Below are 23,014 nucleotides of genomic sequence, written 5' to 3' on the forward strand. Positions count from 1 at the left end.
TACTGTCCCATCAGGCTCACTGTACTTGGGGATGACCCCGCACCTCTCCTGACCCTCCTGCCTCTACCTCCCAAGTGCTAGGATGACAAGCATCACCCCACACCTTGTTTGTGTGGTGTTGAGGACAGAGCTCAGGACTCCATGTATGCCAGGCAAGCACTTGACCAAGTGAGCCTCTGCTGGGGCATGGTTTTCCTTTATTCATGTTTATGTTTATGTGTGCACGTGTTTGTGAATGGAGGTGCCAGAGGAGAGTCCCAGGTGTGGGTTCTGGCTGCCTCCTGATCAGTGCTCTGTATGACAGGCCAGGTGACCCCTGATCTTCTGGGGATTCTCCTGTTAGTTTTGATTGCTGTGTTGTTCCATTAGCTGTCCAGGCCCCTCACTGCCTGCTGTCTTACCCTTGTTCATTTGACTACCCCACTCCTTAGGAGGAGCCTGCCTCCCTGAGCCATGTGGTGCACAGGCCTGTGCTCCAACACTGGGACCAGGAATGCTGGAGACGGGCTAAGTGTATTGCTTGGGAAAGAGCCACTCGGAAAACAGCAGTACTTGTTCACTGTAGATGTGATTGTGTTTTTCAAGTAAGTAGTTGGTTGAATCTGCAAAAATGGAAGCTACAGATACAAGGAACTAACTGGATACATCCCCTCTGCCCAGGAACTTCCACAGTTATTCTTTCAAGGCCACTTGTTTTACTTTATTTTGAGATGGGATTTTACCATATAGCTCTGGTTGTCCTAGAACTCACTGTATAGACCAGGCTGGCCTTGAGTTCACAGAGAATGCTAAGTGCTGGGAGTAAAGATTTACAGCACCATGCCTGGCTTATTTGTGTATTTTTGTTTATATGCCTGAGAGTGGCGTGCAGGTGCCCACGAACACAGTGTTGGACCTTCCTGGAGCTAGAGTGACGGGTGCTGTGAGCCCCGCTGGGTGCCGAACTCTTCTTAACAGTCTCTATTTGTTTTTAAAACCCTGTTGTTCTTGTTTTGTATAATTGTGAGACAGGGTAGCGCTGCCTGTTCTGGAGCTTGCTATATGTACACCAGGCTGGTCTAAAATTTCTTACAGAGATCCACATGCCTCTCCTCCAAGCTTTGGGATTAAAGGTGTGAGCCACCACATCCAGTCATAAAAACTTGAGGTAGCTGCGTGCTTGCGCGCGCGCGCGCGCGTGTGTGTGTGTGTTTGTGTGGTGGTGATGGTCAGAGGATAGCTTGCAGGAGTTGCTTCTCTCCTTCCTCTGTATTGAAGTCAGGTCTTCAGACTTGGCAGCAAGCACCTTTACCTGCTGAGCCATCTCATAGCCCCCTCCTTTATACTGTTCCAGCCCTATTGGGCCTTGATGTTCCTCAACCTGATGAACCCATCTCAGGATCTTTGGACATGCTGCCTGCACTCCCCTGACCACTGCTGGTCCCTCCAGAGCATTCCCTCGACACTCTGCTACTGTGTCATTACCTTGTCATTCTGTCCACTTGGCATTTCATTTGGAAGCACTTATACACCCTGTATTTCATTTGGAAGCACTTACACACCCTGTATTTGGCCTGCCTGCTTGTTTGACCTAAGGTTCCTCTTCCTGGGTGTGCGCCTGCCAGGCCCATCTTCCTGTGTCACTTTATATCCACCTATGCTTTAGTCACCATTCAAGAGCCAGTCAGCAAAGGAGATAGGCCTGCTCTTTGCCACTGTGACCTGGACCCCACCCAGTTGATCCAAATCAACTAGCTTAGTGTTTTGTGTAGCTGAGTCACAGTGAGACACTGTAGCCACACACAGCAAAAGGAGGTGAGAACAAGGCTTCAGGGCAGGCAAACGAGGATGGACAGACCCAGGCCTTCCTGAGGCGTTAGTGCTGGCAACAGTGGGTTTTTTTGAAACAGGGTCTCTTGTTTGCCCTCACAGGCCTCAATTAAACCTAGAGGAGGCTAGCCTTAAACTTCTGATCTTCCTGCCTCTACTTCCCCAGCATCAACCACATCTGCTTTATGGGGTGCTGAGGATAGAAGCCAGGGCTCCTCTGTGCTAGGCAAATGGTCTGCCAGCTCTCCACCAGCACCAGCTATGGTCCTAGAGTTTATACAGAGACATAAAGTCATGTATGTGTGTATAACATGAAAATATAAACCAATACAAGTTTAGAGGAGTGACCAATAGAAGAGGACTGGGAGGGGTTATAACCAAGGTCCAGTACGTGTATGTGTGAAGGTGCCCTCTCAGTAAACCTTTTCAAAAACTGTAAAAGCAGTCAAGAGCAAAAACCCACCAAAAAAATGTAAGGGAAAGAAAAACATGAGAAACCAGGCACAAATGCTGCATAAATCCACGTGGAAGAACAGTCCAGAGCAGGCTAACTCCCAGAGACAGAAAACAGACTAGTGGTTATGGAGGTGTGTGGTAGTGGTAGTGAATACTTGGTGGATATGGAGCTTGGGGAAGATTAAAGTCTCCTGAAATTAATGGAAATGGTTTCACAATCTGAATCCACAAAAATCCCTAGCAGCCACTTAAAACCGGTGGATCACAAGGCCTGTGACACAATTTCCAGAAAGACAGTTAAGCCAGAAAGCAACTCCCATCCCCCATGCACCTATAAGAGAATGAATGGTTCTGCTTTGTAGACAAAACTCAGTGCTGGGGTAGGGCCATTGAGGCAGGAGCATGACCGAGAATTCAACCTGGGCTGTGGTGTGAGATCCTGACTCAAAATAAAACAGGAGCCATAGATAAGAGAAACATTAGATAATTTCTCCTTCTGATGGGATTATCCACTTCTTGGTGAGCTCCAGCTAACTCCAGGCTTGCAGGTGCCTTAAGTCCTGTGTGTAGATAGCTTGTCACCCATCCCCCCTGTGTGGACTCCTTGGCTCATCTCGTAACCTAACTGTGGTGCCTGCTGCCATAAAACCAAGGTGCAAGGTGTCTCTGGTGTATTGATCTGGACTCCCAGGAGTGGTTGGGATTCTTTTCTAATGGTTCCAGGAGTTCACCATTTCTCCATGCCATACCAAATTCCAGGGCATGCATTTGTTTGTTTGTTTGTGCTAAGATTGATCCTCATGCCTGTTAGGCAAGCATTCTTGCACTAAGCTCCAGCCTTCCTTTCTGATTTACTTTGTTCTGTTTTGGTTTTTGGTGGCTATTATTGGAGAGAGTTTTTTCTGTGTTGTCCTGGCTGTCCTGGAACTCACTCTGTAGACCATGCTGGTCTTGAACTCAGACATCCGCCTACCTCTGCCTCCTGAGTGCTGGGATTAGAGATGTGCACCACTTGCCTCCTTTTTGGTTTTTGAGACAGGATCTCATCATATAGTTCAGCCTGGCCTCTAACTCCAGTGCTGAGGTGACAAGTATCACTACTGCACCCTATTTTATCTGGTGCTGGGAATGGAACCTAGGGCTTCTTGCATTCCAGACAAGCACTCTACCAACAGAGCCACAGTGCCAGCCCTTAAGTATTTTATTTATTTATTTATTTATTTATTTATTTAGAGACAGGATCTCATTGTGTAGCCCTGTTGGCTTGAAGCTCAATATGTAGACTAGGCTGGCCTCAAACTCACAGATTGCCCCTGCTTTTGCCTCCTTCCCAGAGCTGGAATTAAAGGTTTGTGATACCATGCTAGGCCATAGAACGTGTTTTGATTGTATTCACACCTACTTCCTCTTACTTCCCTGGAACACTGGAACACTTTCCTCTCCAAGCTTCATGTCTTCTTTCTTTAATGGCTTGCTGACATGTGCATAGGTGTGTGAGGGGCCATCTACTGGAGCATGGGCGGCCTAACTAACAGTGTCCACATGTCTAAAGGAAAATGACCCTTTGTTCCCCAGCAGCCTCCTCAGCCAGTAGCTCCTTTTGTTGTGAACAGGGGCCTCTCTTATGTTTTGTCTTTGAGGTAAGTTCTGGCTATGTAGCCTAGGTTAGCCACATGGCACTTATGATTGCCATTCCTCAGCCTCCTAAGCACTGGTCTTACAGGAGAGCATTTCTTTTTTTTCCTTTTTTCTTTTTTTGGCTTTTCGAGACAGGGTTTCTCTGTGGTTTTGGAGCCTGTCCTGGAACTAGCTCTTGTAGACCAGGTTGGTCTCGAACTCACAGAGATCCGCCTGCCTCTGCCTCCCAAGTGCTGGGATTAAAGGCATGCGCCACCACCGCCCGGCTACAGGAGAGCATTTCTGTGTGCAGCTTCATCTTGGTTTTCTGGTGATGCTTTTTAAAAAAATACTTCAGCAATTTCATTCGTGAATATACTGAACGCTTGGTTGTTGTGGTGTTTGAGTGAGAATGCCCTCTCTTCTCATAGGCTTATTATTTTAAATACTTGGTCCCCAGTTTATGGAACTGTTCTGGAAGGATTGGGAGGTGTGGCTTTATTGTAAGAGTTGCGTCACTGGCATTGTAAAAATGCTTCTTAGACATGTAAAAATAGCTTAGTCAGGAGCACCACCACACCCAAAGCTGCCCTGAGAGCCAGAACAGTGACATCACTCTCTCAAGATAACCAGACACAGGCCTAGAACCCCATGACACCTGCACATCTGGAGAGTCTCCACCAGGATCCTGACCCTCAAATCAGAGACTATTGTTAGAGGCTGAACCTGACCTTCAGCTAAGATGTGTCACACCAGTGAACAACCAGGATTAGGAGTTTAGAGTTTGAATTTGAGTAATGACTGTGAGCTTAATAAAATAGAACTTTTGTTAAACTTTGCGTATCTGTCTTCTTGCTCACAACACTGAGGGTGGGCTTTGAGGTTTCAAAAAAGCCCACACTCTTCCCAGTTAGTTCTCTCTGCCTCATTCTCTGCCTCTACATCAGATATACTGATCCAGTGCTCTGGCTGCCTGCCAGCCTCCATGGTTCCCACCATGATGGTCATGGGCTCTATTACCTCTGGTACTGTGAGTCCCAGATTAAATGCTGCTTTTTTGTTTTGTTTTGTTTCGAGATAGGGTTTCTCTGTAGCTTTGGAACCTGTCCTGGAACTCCTTTTAGACCAGGCTGGCCTCAAACTCACAGAGATCCGCCTGCCTCTGCCTCCCGAGTACTGGGATTAAAGGTGTGTGCCACCACTGCCCGGCTAAATGCTGCTTTTTTTTAAAAAAAAAATAACTTGTCTTTATTTTATGTGCATTGGTGTTTTGCCTGTATGTTTGTCTGTGTGAGGGTGCCAGATCCCTTAGAATTGAGTTATAGACAGTTGGGTGCTGGGAATTGAACCAAGGTCCTCTGAAGAGCAGCCAGTACTCTAGCCCCATAAATACTTAACCTTTCTCATGGTGTTTTGTCATGGCAATAGAAAAGTGGCTAAGAGCTGGACTAGTGGTGCACGTCTTTAATGCCAGCGCTCCAGAGACAGAGACAAGCAGATCTTTGTAAGTTCAAGGCCAGCCTGGTCTTCATGAGCTATAGAACAGCCAGAGATATGTAGAGAGACTCTGTCTCAGGGAAGAAATAAAAGGGGGAGGTTAGCCGAAGCAGTCTTCTTTGCTTTCACTCTACCCCTCCCACTAGTCTTGTTTAGCTATGGTTGCTTGCAAAGGCATGAGTGTATTTACTGCACATGATAATGCCCCCTAGAACCTTCTCCCTGCCTGTAGTCCCTCAGTGAGGGATGGAGCCTATGAGTCCCCTCCTCCGTGCATAATGCAATGTTGGCAGGCTGAAGCCTATGCAGGAATTGAGCCAGTAGCTGCAACTCCATCCTGTCCAGAAGACACTGCCTCTTATCACTTTTTGTTCTCTGGCTTTTAAAATATTTACTTTATTTATGTATTTATTTACTTTTTAGTTCTTCTTTGTGTGTGTGTGTGTCTGTATGTATCTGTGTTCTGTTTGCATGTGTGCTTGCATGCCAGAAGAGGGCATTAGACTCCATTTTAGATGGTTGTGACTTCCACATGGTTGCTGGGAATTAAACTCAGGACCTCTGGACAAACAGTCAGTACTCTTAACCGCTGAGCCATCTCTCCAACCCTAATTCTTAGTTTTTCAAGGCAGGGTTTCTCCGTGTAGTCCTGGCTATCCTGGAACTCCCTCTGTAGATCAGATTAAAGACATGTACTACCACACCAAGCTTGTTCTTGTCTTTTTGAAGCAGATTCTCTCTATGTACCCTTGGCTATTCTGGAACTCCCTACGTAGGCCTCAGACTCACAAAGATCTACCTGCTTCTGCGTGTGAGTGCTGGAATTAGAGGCATATGTCTGGCTTCATAACATCTTTCTGTCCCCGCTTCCAGATGTTTCTGGATCTTTGGAGGCACTGCTATAGTTGTCCTATTTAGGTCTGGTGTGAGCACCCTCAATCACTCTTCACTTTGGCCCGGACCCCACTGCAGAGGTCAGCTTCTCTGATGGAGGCTGAGAGCAGCACTGATTGTTGGTTATTTTTAAGTCCAGTGTGACAGTTAAACAACAGTAGTAGCATGGCAGTGGGCTTGAGACACAGAGTCTACAGTGCCAGTGCCAGGACAGCCAGAACTATATAGAGAGACCCTGTTAAGAAAACAACAACAAAACCAAAACCTGTAGTAGGTGCTCTCCCAAATCCTGGACCTCTCTAACTACCAGCTTTTGGCCATTTCTACAGAGACAGGCACGAATAATAATCCTGATAGCATTGCTGCGCCAGTGGATGTGTCTTCCCAGACAGGTTGTTACTGTAGCTTGTAGGCACAGCTGGGTAGGACCACTGGTGATTTTCTCGGCATCTTTTTTTTTCAAGATTTATTTATTTTTAGTTTTTGTGCATTGGTGTTTTATCTGCATGCTTATCCTTGTGAGACTGCCAGATCCCCTGGAACTGGAGTTGCAGACTATTATTGTGAGTTGCCATGTAGGTGCTAGCAGTTGAACCCAGGTCTTCTGGAAGAGCAGCCAGTGCTTTTAACCATTGAGCCATTTCCTCATCCCCAAACTGTACTGGGGTTTGTTTGTTTTGTTTTTGGTTTTTTTCTTTTTGAGATAGGGTTTTTTTGTGTAGCCCTGACTATCCAGGGCTTCCAGAGGATTAAAGGCATGCATTACCACAGCCCTGCTCTCAGCACTAAATACCTGCCACTAGTCAGCAGGAAATAGCTCTCAGTCCAGTGTGTGATGTCTTCAGCAATAGCTCTAACATCTAGCTCTGCTTGCCACCAAGGGCAGTAGAGTAGCAGAAGCCTATAATGTGGCAGGGGCCTCCCTGGCTAGCATCGTGCTGATCCTACATTTACTCTCTCAGCTTCTAGGAGGAGCGGAACTTTCTGCTGCTGCTGCTGTCTGACTTCCTGAGTAGTATAGTGCTGCCCTTGCAGAATGAGCTCAGAAGTGTTCCTCCTCCCTTCCTTGGAAGAGTCTTTGAAGAATTAGTGTTCATTCCTTTTTCAGTGTTTCTTGGAATTCACCATGAAATTGTTGGCTCTGGGGTGTCTTTTGGGGAATGTTTTTTAGAACTAATTCAGATTCTTTCTTCCTTTGAAGTCTAAAGATATTTTACCACTTTCAGCCATTTAGTTTCTTTCTAAAATTTTTTTCCCATTTCCTCCAAGGTTTTCAATTTCTTTCATAGTGTTCTCTTAGTCTTTTAAAAAATAGTATTTCGACAGGACGGTGGTAGCACACGCCTTTAATCCCAGCACTTGGGAGGCAGAGGCAGGTGAATCTCTGTGAGTTCGAGGCTAGCCTGGTCTACAAGAGCTAGTTCCAGGACAGGATCCAAAGAAACCCTATCTTGAAAAACCAAAAAAAAAAAAAAAGAAAGAAAGAAAGTATTTCATGGAATCAGAGAGATGTCTCAGTGGTTAACAGCATTTGTTGTTTTTCAAAGGACTTGGGCTCAGTTCTTAGCACCACATCCTCAGCCTGCAATCCTTTGTAACTTCAGTTCCAGGGGATCTGATTCCCTCATCTGGCCTCTGTACATACGGTGCATGTACATGCATGCAGGCAAACACACACACACATAAAATAAAAATAAGCCAAGCTGGGCGATGGTGGCGCACGCCTTTAATCCCAGCACTCGGGAAGCAGAGGGAGGCGGATCTCTGTGAGGTCGAGACCAGCCTGGTCTACAGAGCTAGTTCCAGGACAGGCTCCAAAGCCACAGAGAAACCCTGCCTTGAAAAAATAAGTAAATAAATAAATAAATAATAAAAATAAGCCAATCTTAGCTGGGTATGATGGTGCAGACCTTTAATCCCAGCACTCAGAAGGCAGAGGCAGGTGCATCTCTGTGAGTTCAAGATGAGCCTAGTCAATATTTCTAGGCTAGCCAGGTCTACAGAATGAGACCCTATCTTAAAAATAAAAAAAAAATTACAAATATTAATTCATTCATTTGTGTGTGTGTGTGTGTGTGTGTGTGATACACATGGAGGTCAGAGGGCAACTTTGGAGTCAGTTCTATCTTTATATAGGTTCTGGGGATCAGACTCAGGTCTTCAGGCTTATACAGCAAGCACCTTTACCTGCAGAGACATCTTGACAGCCCTTCATCCTTTTTTATTTGTTTGTTTGTTTTTTGGTTAGTCGTGATCTCCCTACATTTATTCCAAATATTAATCATTTGAGTCTCCCCCCCCCTTTGGGAAGTCTTGGTTCTTTCCTTTCCCTCTCCTCCCCTCACTTTTTTTTTTTAAAAAAAAAACAAGTTAGCCACAAATTCACTGTATATTTTCTATAGAAAAATCTTGAATTCCTGCTTCTGCTTCTATCTCTCATGTGCTGGGATGCCAGGTGTGAACCGCTGGGAACAGCAGGGCTTCTGCATCCCAGGGGAGCATTCTACTGATGGAACCCAGTTCTTTTTTTTTTTTATTTTATTTATTTATTTATTATGTATACAACATTCCGCCTCTATGTATGCCCGCACGCCAGAGCAGGGCGCCAGATCTCAGTACAGATGGTTGTGAGCCACCATGTGGTTGCTGGGAATTAAACTCAGGACCTCTGGAAGAGCAGCCAGTACTCTTAACCTCTGAGCCATCTCTCCAGCCCCGGAACCCCAGTTCTTAAAGCTTTGATTTACCCCATCTGTTAGCCCTGCCAAGACAGAGTTTCTCTGTGCAGCTTTGGCTGTCCTGGAACTTGCTTTGTAGACCACATTGGCCTTAAACTAAGAAATTCACCTGCCTCCGTCTCTAGTGCTAGGATTAAAGGCGTGCACCACCACCACCCAGCAGCTTGCTTTTTATCACTGGGTCCCTCTCTACAGACTGTAGGTACACAGTGGCTGGTGTCCACGTAATATTGGTAATTCACCAATTCCCTCTTGTGAATTCTGACTTTCTACTGAAGTTGGGGAGCATACTTTCCTTGCCTCCAGTCTTTGCTATTCTCTGCCATGGCCAAACCTTCAGTCTCTTGGAGGCTGTTCTGTATACACTTGAGAGTTGGGAAGATGGCTGAGTGGGAAAGCACTAGTTTAGCATGCGAGGAGCCCTGAATTCTAGCCCACCATGAAGGAAAAGGAGGAAAAGCAGACGGACAAAACCCCCAGAGAGTATAGGCCTCACTGTTGCCAGGTGGATATGAGCACAAGTCTTTCTTCCCACTTTGTTGCTTCTTGGTAGTATTTAAATGTTTTCTGTTTTCTTGATCATCTTTCACTTATTTTTCTTTCCTTTTTGTTGGGTAAGTGGCAGGGTCTCACTATGTCATCTTGGTTGGAATTTACTAAACTCATAGAGATCCTTCTGCCTCTGCTTCCTGGTGCCAGTAGAAAAGGTTTGCGACAACCTGCATAGCCTCTTCTTTCTCTTTCTTCTTTTTTTCTTTTTTTAAAGATTAAGCTGGGCAGTGGTGGTGCACACCTTTAATCCCAACACTCAGGAAGCAGAGGCAAATGAGGGAGTTCAAGGACAGTCAGGACAGTACAGAAAATCTCTGTCTCAAACTAAAACGAAGACTTACCTTAATTTTCTGTGTATGTTTTTGCCTGCATCTATGTGTGTATGGCACATGCATGCCTGTGCCTGAGGAGACCAGGAGAGTGCTGGGTTGAACTAGAGTGACACTTCCTGTGAGTGCTAGATACCAGCCCAGGGTCCTGCAAGAGCAGTCCGTGCTCTGAATTGCAGACCTACCTCTCCAGTCCAACCCTCCACCCAGATTTCTTTTGATTGGCTGTTTCTATATAAACCCAGGCTAGTCTGGAAATTTCAGTATTTTTGCCCTAAGCCTCAGGAATATAGGGACCCTTTCTTGCAATTTGTGTAATTACTGAAAGGATCGCCAGAGCTCACTTAAAAAGCTGTAGGTGTGGAGGCCTGCTTCCATCAGGAGGGAGGCAGGGACAGGAAGTCCCGGAGTAAGCTGACTAACTGGATTCGCTGAACTACAGCTGTGAGACAGTGCCTCAGAAAATAAGGTGAAGGGTGATGGAGGAAGGACTGACATCAGCCTTGATTCCGTATGTTGACGCACACATGTGCACCCACACAGATGGCATATGCATGCACATTGCCCACACACAAATGAATAAAGTGGAGTGCTGACATCCACACAGAATTCCTTGACTCTGTCTATTATTTCCCTTCGTTATATTGCATGGACTTCTGTTTCTAGGGGTCGTTCTCCTGACAGAGCCTGAGGGTCACCAGGCTTGTGTGAGTGCTGTGCTGAAGGATCCGTGCCTGAAGGAAGTGGACTTAGGAATGTGTTACCTCACGTGACAGAAGGTCTCTGCTAGTGTCCTCACAGGGGTGCTGAGGAGAAGGGTCTGTGCTGCTTGTGTGGTTCTTATGGTTCCCTGTACCTCCTCTGCCTGCTCTGCCTCAGGGCATGACTAAGTATTAGGACCCCATTTACAGATGGAGGACTGGGACATGGTGGCTCAGCTGTCAGGGTGCAGACTCTGCCTGCGGCGCCCCATTCTTCCTGTGTTCAGAGTTCTGGTTTCTTTTTATCCTGGCTCCCAGGTGTGCTGTGAGCAGGATCACTGTGACTTAGGTAGGCACCTCAGCAGTCAGAAGTGTCACTTTTACCTGTGTGGCTTTGGTCTGAGTTACTTTACCCCCAAATACCCGGTTCCCATATCTACCAAATGTGAGTAGAGAAAGCATAGAATTCCACCACTCAGGATACCAAGGCAGGGGGATTGATTAGGAGTTAAGGTCCGGGGGGCTGGAGAGATGGCTCAGTGGTTAAGAGCATTGCCTGCTCTTCCAAAGGACCCGAGTTCGATTCCCAGCAACCACATGGTGGCTCACAACCATCTGTAAAGAGGTCTGGCGCCCTCTTCTGGTCTTCAGGCATACACACAGACAGAAAATTGTATACATAATAAATAAATAAATATTTTAAAAAAAAAAAAAAAAAAAAAAAAAAAAAAAGGAGTTAAGGTCCGCTAGAGCTACATTTGGATACCCTTAAACAACCAAAAGACCAACTGGGGACAGGAGAGCCCCGTGGTAGCACAGCAAGACTGCCTTCCCACTGTCAGCCCAGCTCCTGTGGGGTATATATGTTTTGCACAGGCTGTTTATTCACAGGGGGTGATTTTATTTGTTTGTTTTTGAAATGGTCTCATGTAGCCCAGGCTGGCCTCAAACTTAGTGTGTAGCCAAGGATGACCTTGTATCTCTGATCTTTCTGCCTCCATCTCTGAGTGCTGGAATGTACAGGTGTGTCCACCCTATCTGTTCTATGCAGTCCTGGGGATGGAACTCAGTGAAGCACTTTGCTCACCAAGTGGCAGACACTGCTGGGACATGGTGCTGAACACAGCAGACAATCTTCCTGGTCCTTGTGGAGCTGACAGGCTACTTGGAGCTGGGAGAAGGATATATGACTGCTGCTGAAGGAAAAAGATCCAGAGACACTGTTGGGTCAGAGGAGGGGTCTACAAAAGGGATCGCTTGTAGGAGAATGGTTCTGGAATGTTCTGGTAGATGGGAGGCTGCGTGTCTTTCCTTCCTTCCTAGTGAACAGTTGGGCCCACAGAGGTGGGAATCCACATGTTGCCAGGCATCTGTCACACTGAGGCTGTAGGGACTTGGGGTCATTGTCTCAATCCTCACCTTACCCTGTTTTACACAGCACCCAGGATATGAAAGAGTCCTCTGCTGAGGGCACTTAACTGACACACAGGAGGGCAGGGCATGGTCACAACTCTTGCCACCAGCAGTTCTGGGCCATCAGAGGGCCTAGAAGGGTGGAGATGAGATCCACGGTTCCGCGATTCAAGCAGCTTCCCTGTCACTCTGGGCAGTGTTGTTTGGCTGTTCCATACAACCAGATGGTGACAGGTTAAATATTTACCTGTTATAAAGTTATAAATGAACTGTCAAAATCTGAAATTCATATCACCTTGGAGACTGAAACATACTTTTGTTTCGTTTTATTTTGTTTTGCTTTGTTTCGTGAGAAAGTCTCGTGGAGCCCAGACTGGTCTCACTAACAGTAATCCTGCCTCCTGAGTGCTAGAATTTCATACGTTTACCGACACTCTTGAATTTCTCATTTGTTGTTGTTTGGGTGGGGTCTCATGAGTCCAGGCTAGCCTAGAGCTTACTACGTAACTGAGGATGACCTGAACTCCAGATCCTCCTGCTACCAGTGAGTGCTGGGATCACATGAGGGCCACCACACCCAGGGAAACAGATACCAGTGCTCTTCCCAATCCATGGATGACCTCTATCAAGCCAGTTGCCTCTATGCAGAAAGAAAGATACAAATGGATGAAACCCCCTGTTTGGGGCTAGGGCTTGGTGGTTAGAGTGTTTGCCTGACATGTACAAATCCATGGACTCCATCCACAAGCCAGGCATAGTGGTGCATGCCTGTGATTCCAGCACTTGAAGAGGCAGGAGGATCATACTCAGCTACATAGAGGCTTCAGAGCCAGCCTGGACCATGAGATCCTACCACAAGACAAAGAAAACAAACATCAACAATAAAACTTCCTAAATATGACACAGGTTTTCTCCATATAGAGCAGCTTTCCTCTGTAAAAAGCCCACATTGTGTTCCACACTCTGGAGAGCACCTGGCCCTGCACATTTAGGTCATTAATGATGTTCTCTTGGGCAGGTGTTGCCATCTGTCCCTATTAATTCTTGTAGGCAGTGACTTGTTTCTGACTGTGGGGTCTCTGCCCTCTCTGTGTGCTGATGGGTGTAGGCCCCATCTCCTACCTGCCCTGGAGGTGTTCATGTTCCAGCTGGAACTGCTCGTTTGAGAAGTAGATGAACCAGAAAGTGCAAGCTAATAAGGACATCTCTGTGAGGAAAACGAAAACAGGCAGTGCAGGGTGGGTGTAAGCTCACCAGGAAGCAGCTAGAGCCTTCTGAAGAGGGGACATCGCACCTGAGCCTTCAGTGTGCAGAGGCAGCCAGAGTTGTCATAAGAAAGGAACAGAGGCCCTGAGGCAGAAATGTGCTGATTTCACTGTGGAAGAAAGAGGGAATAAGTGATGGGGGGGAGGGGATTGTTGCGTGATGGCATGGCAGCCCCTGAAACTTACCAGAGGAGTAGTGATTGCAGGTTACCCCTTACTTTGCCTGTGTAGACTATTGCTGTCACGTGTGTGGGTGTGCAAAACAGAAACTGATAGTGGATAGCTCTTGTTATATTGTTTCCCACCATATTTTTGAGACTAGGTTCTTTTGTTGAATCTGGAGTTTATCAGTTCGGGCTAGATTGCTTGGCCAGTAAGCTAGGGAGGGATCTTTCTCTCCCTGCCTCCCAAGTGCTGTATTGCAGGTGTAAACCATTGCTTAGCTTGTGTAGGTGCTGGGGCCCCACACCCGGGTCCTTCCTCAGATTGTGTGCTAGACACTTTACTGGCCAAGCCATCTCCCTAGATCCAAGAATGCTGTATTGTGGGATACTGTGGTAAAAACTTTGTAACTGACTCTCTCTCTTATGAGGCAGGTGTCTTACCTACTTAACCAACGAAGAAACTGAGGCCGTAAGAGGTCACCCAACTCTCTAGCTTGTCCAGAAAGGTTCTAAAAGTAATCCAAAGACTGAAAAGCCCCACAGCTATAACCATCAAGTCACCCTATTTCCTGCTCTTGATCCTCGCCCAAACTGGCCCTCAGATATGACCAGGAGCAGGTGACACTAGGTCTGAGTGCCAAGGGTGGGACTGATCTGGGTTCTGCTGGATTCCTGGCTAGGGAGGGACTGCTGGGCAGAAGCTAGGACGTGAGCAGCGCCAGGTTGCCACCCCCTCCACCTGAGCTCAGTGTCCTGTTCTGTGAAATGGCTGAGTCAGCCCTTGATCCCACCCTGATAGTGTACTTGTTGTGTCCGGGGAGACTGGGGAGAGAGAGCACGAGCTAAGTTTGTGTCCAACCATGGTGTGACTGCTGCTAGGATGGGAGCATAGTAGGGGACCGACAGGGAGGTAGGAAACAACTTAGGAGTCATCAGTCCGGTCTGGGAGTGCAACGGGAAGAAAGCTTGAGGCAGGTAGAAGTGGGGCCTAGCCTGTGACAAGGGAGCTTGGAGGTCTGTGTTGACAGAGAGGGGCAGGAGCTGATAGGAGCAGCTTGTGCAGAGCTTAGTGGGCCTGGGAAGGTCTGAGCCTGAGAGAAACACTACCTGTCCCCCCACCCCCCAGGCCCTAATCAGCTGCCGAGGGACAGAAAGTGGATCTGATCTGGTATGACCTTTAACTTCAGGCTCTGAGATTTGGGGAATGAGGATGATGAGGAAGGGGTCTCCATCCTGTCAGAAACCAGGCTACTCAGTTGCTGGTGAGGGCTCACCCTTTCTTGGCGTGTCTGCTCTCCTTCCCTAGAAGGCCTTCAGTTGTTGGTTCACAAGCTGCCCCCACCCTCTTCACTCAGGGTGAAGCCAAGGTCTCTCTCCAGAAGAAGGTAAACAAGCCTGCCATTGTGCTACCTCTTCCCTGGCCCCACCCAGGAACCCTTTCATCCTACTACAGGCTGGAGGGGGAGAAGCCTTCACAACGATCCTGTCTCTAGTCTTGTGAATAGGGACCAACCGATCCTGTCTCTAGTCTTGTGAATAGGGGACCAAACCACTGCCCAGAGAGGGCGTGATACAGCCAACAGAGACATTTGACCCAAGAGCCCATATACCTTCTGTCTCCTCAACACACTGAATTATTGCTGCTGCTTGAGAGTCTGTGTTCAGGCTGTTGTTTACCTGACCAAGCGCAGCTCTGATCTGTTACAGGGCCTCTGAGGCTGAGCTGGCGGGAGTAGGAAGGAAGAATGGGCTCAAGCTCTAGCCTCTGACCATTGGTAGGTGGGCAGTTCCCTAGGGAAGGGTTTCCTGGCAGAAAGAACAATTCCTGCGAAGGTCAAGGGTTCCGAGGGCCACTGGGGGACCTAGATAGTCTGGATGGAGACCAGGACTGGATTGGCAGCTATGAGTGGACACAACACTTTTGTAGGGGAGCATTTTGGAGGTCTGTGTTTAGAAAGGAATGTGGGGTTGAGGGGTTGGGTTGTGGCTCAGTTAGAGGGCTGGCCTAACATCCACAAAACCTTGGGGTTCATCAATACCACATAAACCAGGCATGGTGGTACATATCTGTAATCCCAGCACTTGGGAGGTAGAGACAAGACAATCAAGAGTTCAAGGCAAGCATGGCTACAAGAGTCCCTGTGCCAAAAGAGAAAAAAGAAAGGAAGGAAACAGAAGGGGAACAGCTCCATTTGACAGTGAGAAATGATGTCACCCTTTATACTAAACTGACCATGTGTTATCACTGTACCAGGCCTAGAGACACAGAAGAGTGGAACCTGGCCTGGGGAACTGATACCTGTGCTTAGATATGGAGGTGTGGGTGGCTTTGAGCTGGAGTCTTCCCATCCCCATATATTTTGTTGCCATCCCCCACGGTTGGCAGAGTTTTACTGACCAGGAAACCCAGACCTGAGAGTGAACCCAAGTCACATAGCACAGAACTAGCTAATTGAGAAACTGGGATGCTAGGGCAGCCAGAGCACACAGGAAATGTCATAGCAACAGCAGAGAAAAGGACTCATGCGGTGGGAGGCGGGTGGCCTGGGGAAGGAAGAACTGGATGAAGCTAGAGGTGTCCATTGCCAGCTGTGGACAGTTGGCATTGTGGGAGAGCTGCTTAGAGGCCTGCTGGGTGTGTTCTGCTCTGTCCAGGGAACACTTTTCTTAAGATTATTTTTTTTATGTGTATGTGTGTTTTGCTGGCATGTGTGTTTGTGTACTGACGACCTATATGCCTGGTGCTTAAGGTCAGAGAGGGTGTCGGATCCCCTGATTAGAAATGGTTGTGAGCAACCATGTGGGTGCTGGGAATTGAATCAGGGTCCTCTGGAAGAGCAGCCAGTGCTTTTAGCCACTGAGCCAATTACTCCAACTCCAGAAAGCAGGAAAAAAATCTAAAGCACATTTATTTCCTTATTTATTTTGTGTGTGGGGTAGTGGTGGTGGTACACTTGGCATGGCATGCAGGTGGAGGCCAGAGGAGGCCTTCCAGAGTCAGTTCTGACCTTTTACCATGTGAAGCCCAGGAATCAAACTCAGGTCTTCAGATTTGACAGAAGATACCTTTACCTACTTGACTGTGTCACTGGCCTGTGGAAATCATCTTGAGCAGACCTTTCTAGACCAAACCCCTGAGGGGTTGGGGGCTCAGATGCTGTGCACTCAGTTCCAGGGCTCATGGAAGCAGCATTATATTAGTTCTGGGCTGCTAGCTCCTGGTCTGGCCTGTAACATGACTGGCCATCTCCTGTTTAGCCTCTTCCTCCTTGGGCTCTGCCTTCTTTGTTGTCCTCCCTATTGGTCACTTTTCTTATGAAACTAGAGCTTGTCCAGGATATCCCACATATCATTTGAAACTTCTGTGTCCCTTGTCTGGGACAGAGGCTGATGTCTGGAGTATCAACATTGTCCTCAGTGTGTCTTATCACCTCAGATGCCCCCACTGTAAAGCCCTGGAGCACATACCAGTGGTTACTGTTCCTGGAGGCAGAGGGTGTTCCTCAGTGATCCCCACTGAGAGGCTGCATTGTGGGATAGGGGCTGAGATTCTGGAAGCTGGAGGTCAGCATCTTCATGTGGACCTCATGTGGTTCAGTCTTAAGTTGCTGGCTTTGCTGATGCATTGCAGCCTTAGGCAGGACCCAGTCTGAGTCCCTCAGTTTTGTGAGATGGGGGAATTGATCTTATCACTGTTAAATTGGTGAATCCATGCAAAGTGCTCTTGCTCTCTTCCTCACTTGTCACACCATAGAGGCTGTTCTACAGTACCTATGGATGTGTTTAACTACATTAATGAATTGATTTAGTTTAGGACTTTTGAGACAGGGTCTCAGATATCTGAGACTAATCCATAACTTACTATCTAGTCAGGCATGACCTTGAACACACTGACCATAACGATTTTTGGAAATCAGCACCCAGTGACATAGTCAGCAACGTTTGAGGACAGTCAGTGGACCCAGCTCATTTGTGTTTTCTTTAATATCAAAACAAATCCTCCCTACCTGGTCCACCCAGAAGGAAATTCCTTGTGAGAAGATAAAAGGCTCTTTTTCTTTCATGTATCTGGCTTCCTGAGCCTCTAAATGGACTCTTGGTATTGACTAGCCCCTCTTGCTGAGTTGTGAAGCTTTTGTTTAACTTACTCTGTGAAACACTTAACAGGTTACATTTCATTCATTTATTATGCACATGTGTATCTGTGTGTTGTGGTCATGGTGGAGGTCAGAAGAACACTTGTGAGTTGGCGCTTTCTTCTCCATGCCAGTCCTAGGCATTATGTTCAGTCTTCAACCTTGCTGGCAAGCACCTTCACCCCCCTCTCTTGTCTTTAGTTCTTTCTATTGCATTTCTGGGGATGAGCTCGTTAACTGCCCATACTAGACAGGTGCTGTGTTGCTGAGCTATAGCCCTAGCTGACGTAGCTCAGGCTGACCTGGCCCCTGTGCTACAGCCAAGGACGACCTTGACATTCAGATCCTTCTGCTGCTGAGTTCCCCTCCTCCCCAGCAAAATTCCCACATGGGTCTCTGGAGCCACATAGCCCAAGTTCTTTTTGTGCTATGTAAAAGACCTAATCTGGGGTCTCATACACACTATGCAAGTGCACTGCCATCCTGTATTGCTCTGCAGATTCTTTAGATCTGAATTGTTCTGTTTTCCCATATGGTCACATGTAGCCCAGGCTGGTCATGAACTTTCGATCCTTCTGCCTCTGATGCCCTGCTGGTGACCTTTCCTGAGATTTAATGTAGATACAGTAGAGCACACATCTTAAATACACACCCTGATTATTCTGATAACTTTTTTAAAAAAGTTGCTGATTACTGTACAGATCAGCATTGAGGACTTTTTTTTGCCACCTCAGAAAGTTCTGTCATGTGTCTTCCTGTCTGTTCCTCCAAAGGAAGCCTCTGCCCTGATCTTATCACAAGAGAGCTCTGCCTGTTCAGGTTCAAGTCCATCTGTGTACCAGCTTAGCCTGGGCCATGTGCCTGTGGAGGGTGCGTATGAGGTGTCCAGGACAGCTGTACTCATTTCTATCCCTACTTGGCAGCCCACACAGATGTCCATTCGCCAGACAGAACTGGACCAGCCATGTGATAATGCTGATGATGACCTAACTCAGGATGCTTTTGCCACCCCATGTGCTGGTACAAGCTTTTAGCCACCATTCCCATTTCTTTCAGTGCTGGGAATCTATCCCAGAGCCTCCTGTGTTCTGGACAAGCACTCTAGCAACTGAGCCACCTCTCAGCCCTTGTTTTATTCTGAGACAGCATCTTGCTGTGTAATCCCATCTGCCTGCCTCGCAGCCTTCAGCATCCTGGGTTGTTTTAGTTCAGACTGACCTTGAACTCGATCCTCCCTCAGTCTTCTGGGACTCTGCCACTGGAACATTGTCTGAATACAATACAAAGAGAGAGCTTGTGGAAGTGCTAGAGCAACACTGTCCACACAGCTGAATCCTCAGCCTTCTTCACAGACCCCCATAGCCTGAGGGCTGGGGGGGGGGGCAGCTGGGGTCCGTGTTTGCTGAGGTTTGCAACAGACAGTTGCTCACTGCCTGTGGTCACACTTCCTGCCTCTCTAGCAGGACTGTGTGAGTCATTTCTGCTGTTTTCTCTTCTCCCAGGGACTTCCTTCCACGTGGATCAGGAATTGTCACCCGGAGGCCTCTCATTCTGCAGCTCATCTTTTCCAAAACAGGTATGAGAAAAAAAATCGAAACAAAAACCAAGAAAAAGTAAAAATAAAATATAAATAAATTAGTAAAATAAGGGATACAGAGGCAGCATAGTTCACAGACAGCTTGCCTAACATGTGGGAAGGCCAGGTTCCATCCTCAGCGTCGTATAAACCTGGCATGGTGGTGCACACTTGTAATCCCAGCACTAGGGAGGCGGAGGTGGAAGGATCAGAATCAAGGTCAACCAGTCTCCAAACAACAACAAACAAGTCCTACGTGGCGTGGCGGCCAAGTCTGGGTGCAGACGTGGGCTTGGTTGGAATTGAAGGTCCCACATGTAAAAGGAAGATGAAAAACACCTCAGTGAACACCCCAGCTGCAGCCCTGAATCCTCAACTAGAACCATGGTTTTACTTTCTAAATCTTTTTTTTTTAATTGCTTCCCTATACTTCCTGTGCAGTCACAGACCAGGCCCAATTAAAAGAACCATTGTGCCTGTCATTTGAGGCCCAGTCCATGGTGTCATGCTGCCAGTTTTTCCCCCACATGCCTTATAACTAAATTTACAGTTGGGGAAACTGAGGCATAGCCAGGTTCCCTGCATTTCTAGTGGGCCCCTGACTTGGGATGCTCATGACCTGACACCTTGCCTTCCAAAGGCCTGCTGTTTTTCTTTATCCTGGTCCCATTGAGACCTGGAGGTTTGGTGCACAGTGCTCCTTTGCGGGTTCTGCCTCTTTAAAGGCTGCAGGATGGGCTGCAGTCAGCTATGCTGGGAAAGGCAACTCTTCCTGTGCTTGCTCTCATTGCCTGAAGGGCTCTGCCTCACCTTAGGAATCCCTGTTTTGCACTTTTTCATGGGATACCAGCTGGCATTGTTGCTGCTTTTGGTCCCTGGCTACCCTGGGAAAGCCTGCCTGGGTAAGCAGGGAAGGGAGCCAAGCCTTTCCAGGTTCCTGTGCTGGCTTCTCTGTGGGCACCCTGTCTGCAGAGTAAAGATAATGGGAAAACCAGTTAATCATGTGCCAGGCCCTTGATGAGCAGTGCTAGCTTTATACCTGCAGGGTTGGTTGCTTGTTTGGACAGCTGGTACTCAGACTGGCCCAGCTCTCTTGGACCTGAGCGCTAGGATGACAGTACTAGGTGAGCCACCATGCTTAATTTTACTGTAGTCCGTAGTTTTAATTTATTTTTTTAAAATTTTTTATATCTTTATTTTTAATTGTATGGATATTTCACCTGCATATATGTCTGCTCACATGTGTGTGTGGTCCTTGTGGAGGTCCGAAGAAGGCATCAGATTCCCAGGAATAGGAGTTACAGGCACTGTGAACCACTGTATGGGTGCAGGGACTTGAACCAAGTACTCTTAACCCCTGAGCCATCTCTTCAGCCCCTATTTTATTTGTTAAATCATGTGTATGCATGTGTCTATGTGTGGGCTTGTGCATCTGAATGCAGATACAGAAACAGGCATAAAGCCACCAGATCTCCTGGAGCTCAGGTGGTCCTAAGCCACCTACCTGGGTCCCAAGAACCAAGTTTGGGTCCTGTAAGAGCAGTGTATGCTCTTAATTGTTGATTCATCTGTCTAGCCCTCTTCTTTGTATTCATCTTCTTATTTTGTGTGTGCATGGAAATCAGAAGAAGACAGCTTTGCAGGAGTCCTGTCCTTCCGCCATGTGGGTCCCTGGGATCCAGCTCAGGTTGTCAGGATGGTGTCTTCCCTGCTGAGTCATCTTTCTGGCCCATTCACTATAGTTTTATGCTTGCTATTGCTAGATTGTCTGGAGACAGTTTGTTGGGACAGCAGATCAGCTGATTCCTAATTTGGAAGGCCATTGCTTTTGTTATAGAGGCTGCCACCAGTAGTGGTTCATTGAGCACTCAGTTTGTCATAGGCTGGTCCAGAAACTGAGTACCACCCTATGCTCCCAGGGAAAAGGTGCTGGGAAGAGGGGGAAGGTGACAGACAGCATAGGCATCGCAGGAGCAGACAGTTACTTTGCGTGTTTCTGGTACTGGGGAATGCTCCTAAGGCTTTGGGTATGCTAGGCAAGTGCTCCAAGCTGCATCCCTAGCCCTGTTTGTTTGTTCGTTTATTTAGACTTGTTAGCTCTGGCTGGTCTCCACTTGTATCTAGGGACAATCTTGAGCTCTTGGCCTTCCTGCCTGCCAAGTACTGGCATTTTAATTATGCACCACCATACCTGGTTTAAGGGGTGTTGGATGGATCCCAGGACCCTCATGCAAACTAGCTTAGCACCTTGCTGAGCGATATTCCCAGTCCCTCCAACTGTGATTTTTTTAGCTTCTCGTTTTGTAGGCTAGGTAGACTTTAAATTCACTCTGTTCCAGGTAGGCCTTGAACTTTTGATCCTCCACTTGCAGCCTCCCTGATAGCTGGAACAGCATACCTCAAGGCCTGACTGGAATGTGCAGGGAAGAGGGGGTGTTGGTGCCTAACAGACCTGGTGTGTATGGAGGGAGGTTCCTGGGCTGCCAAAGTCTACTGGAAACCTGAGGCTCTGTGGGTCTGGGTAGGGTTGAGGGAAAGCCCACAAAAGGAACCATTGAAATGGGGAACATCTGCCCAGAGCTGACCTTCGTAAAGGGTCAGATCAGTCCCTGACTTTCCTCCCTCTTGGAGGGAGCCCTAACTTTCCCACTTCTTGCCTGAGTCCCAAAGGAGGGTTATTTAGATCCTTGTTGCGGCTGCTCTTAGGGATGTGGCCAGGCACATGCGAGGAGGCTGGAGCAGGCTACTAGGTGTGACTATTTAGGGCAGGATGACTTTTGAGGTGTCTGTTGGAGAGGCAGCCTTTGCGTTTCTTTCCAGGTGTGTGGTGTTGTCACCATGCTGGTCATCTCCCCAGCCTGTCTTAGTAGACGCTGCAGACACACATTCACTATGCTCAGCCGGGCTGGTTAGAGAGTGGATCTGGCTTCAGATGTGCCCTAGGCCAGGGTCCCTGGGAGCACATTCTAAGTCATAGCAATAGTGGGTAGAGAGGTGGGAGAGGGATAGGTGTGCCCTAGAGATCAAGTTCCTCACACTGATGCTTGGGACCAAAGCTGCAGAGCCAGCCATTTGGACTGACCTGTGTTCTCCATACCCCAGTGACCGCTGCTCTTTGAGGTTCAGGAATCTAAAGATAGGCTTCATGACCAGACCAAGGCCCTCCCCTTCAGAACTTTAGACACCCAAGTGCCTTGTGGCTTCTTGTTCAGGCTGGTTTGCTGAGCCATGACTAGTAGCTAATGCTGTTTAAAAATTACCTAGGACCACAAGCTCCAGGAAGCCTAGTGGCCCACGAGTGAACCCTGCCCTCACCCAGAATTATCCTGCTAAACTGTGGGTACAGGAGTGGGGGAAGACTCCCATCCCATCCCCAACCTTCACCCTGACTTTGGTCTGTGATCACTGTGCCAGAAAAGAGATGCCAGGACATGGTCAGAGCCCATCCCCTCTTGCTCCCCAGAGACAGCCATGCCTCCTCATTGCACCTCAAACCTCTGTGTTCCCACTCTGGCCCTTACCATGTCCCACGGGATTCCTTGTTAGATAAAACTGTACTATCGTGAGTCAAATTGAGTTTTGTTTGAGAACAAATCTCGTGTAGCCCAGGCTGGCCTTGAATTTGCTTATATCTGAAGCTAGTCTTGAACTCCTGATCCTCTTTGCTCTACCTCCAACATCCTGAGATTACAGATGTGCCTCACTATGTCCAGCTGTGTTGTTGGTATTCTCCCTGTGTCTCTTCCTCACTAGAACAGGAGATACACCAAGGCAGGGGGATGCTGAAATACTTTGCTGTCCTTTCTTTCCTGACACCCCTCTTGGGGCCTTGAATCCTTCGTCCGTGCTCCATCTGCATGGTCTAAA

At 47.6% G+C, this 23,014-nt stretch overlaps 1 protein-coding gene across 10 annotated transcripts in view; it reads left to right on the forward strand.

Moving 5' to 3' along the window:
- Dnm2 (dynamin 2) overlaps positions 1-23,014 on the forward strand; it is an 89,521-nt gene that overhangs the window by 14,952 nt on the left and 51,555 nt on the right. For all 10 annotated transcript variants that reach the window (XM_041657740.1, XM_041657742.1, XM_041657741.1 and 7 more), the window contains exon 2: positions 19,074-19,147. In XM_041657740.1, the coding sequence (XP_041513674.1) occupies positions 19,074-19,147 (74 nt within the window). The remainder of the gene's footprint in view (positions 1-19,073; positions 19,148-23,014) is intronic.

Source organism: Microtus oregoni, unplaced genomic scaffold, assembly GCF_018167655.1.
Source record: "Microtus oregoni isolate MIOR12 unplaced genomic scaffold, Mior012 000008F_ref0000371, whole genome shotgun sequence".
Classification (NCBI taxonomy): Eukaryota; Metazoa; Chordata; class Mammalia; order Rodentia; family Cricetidae; genus Microtus; species Microtus oregoni.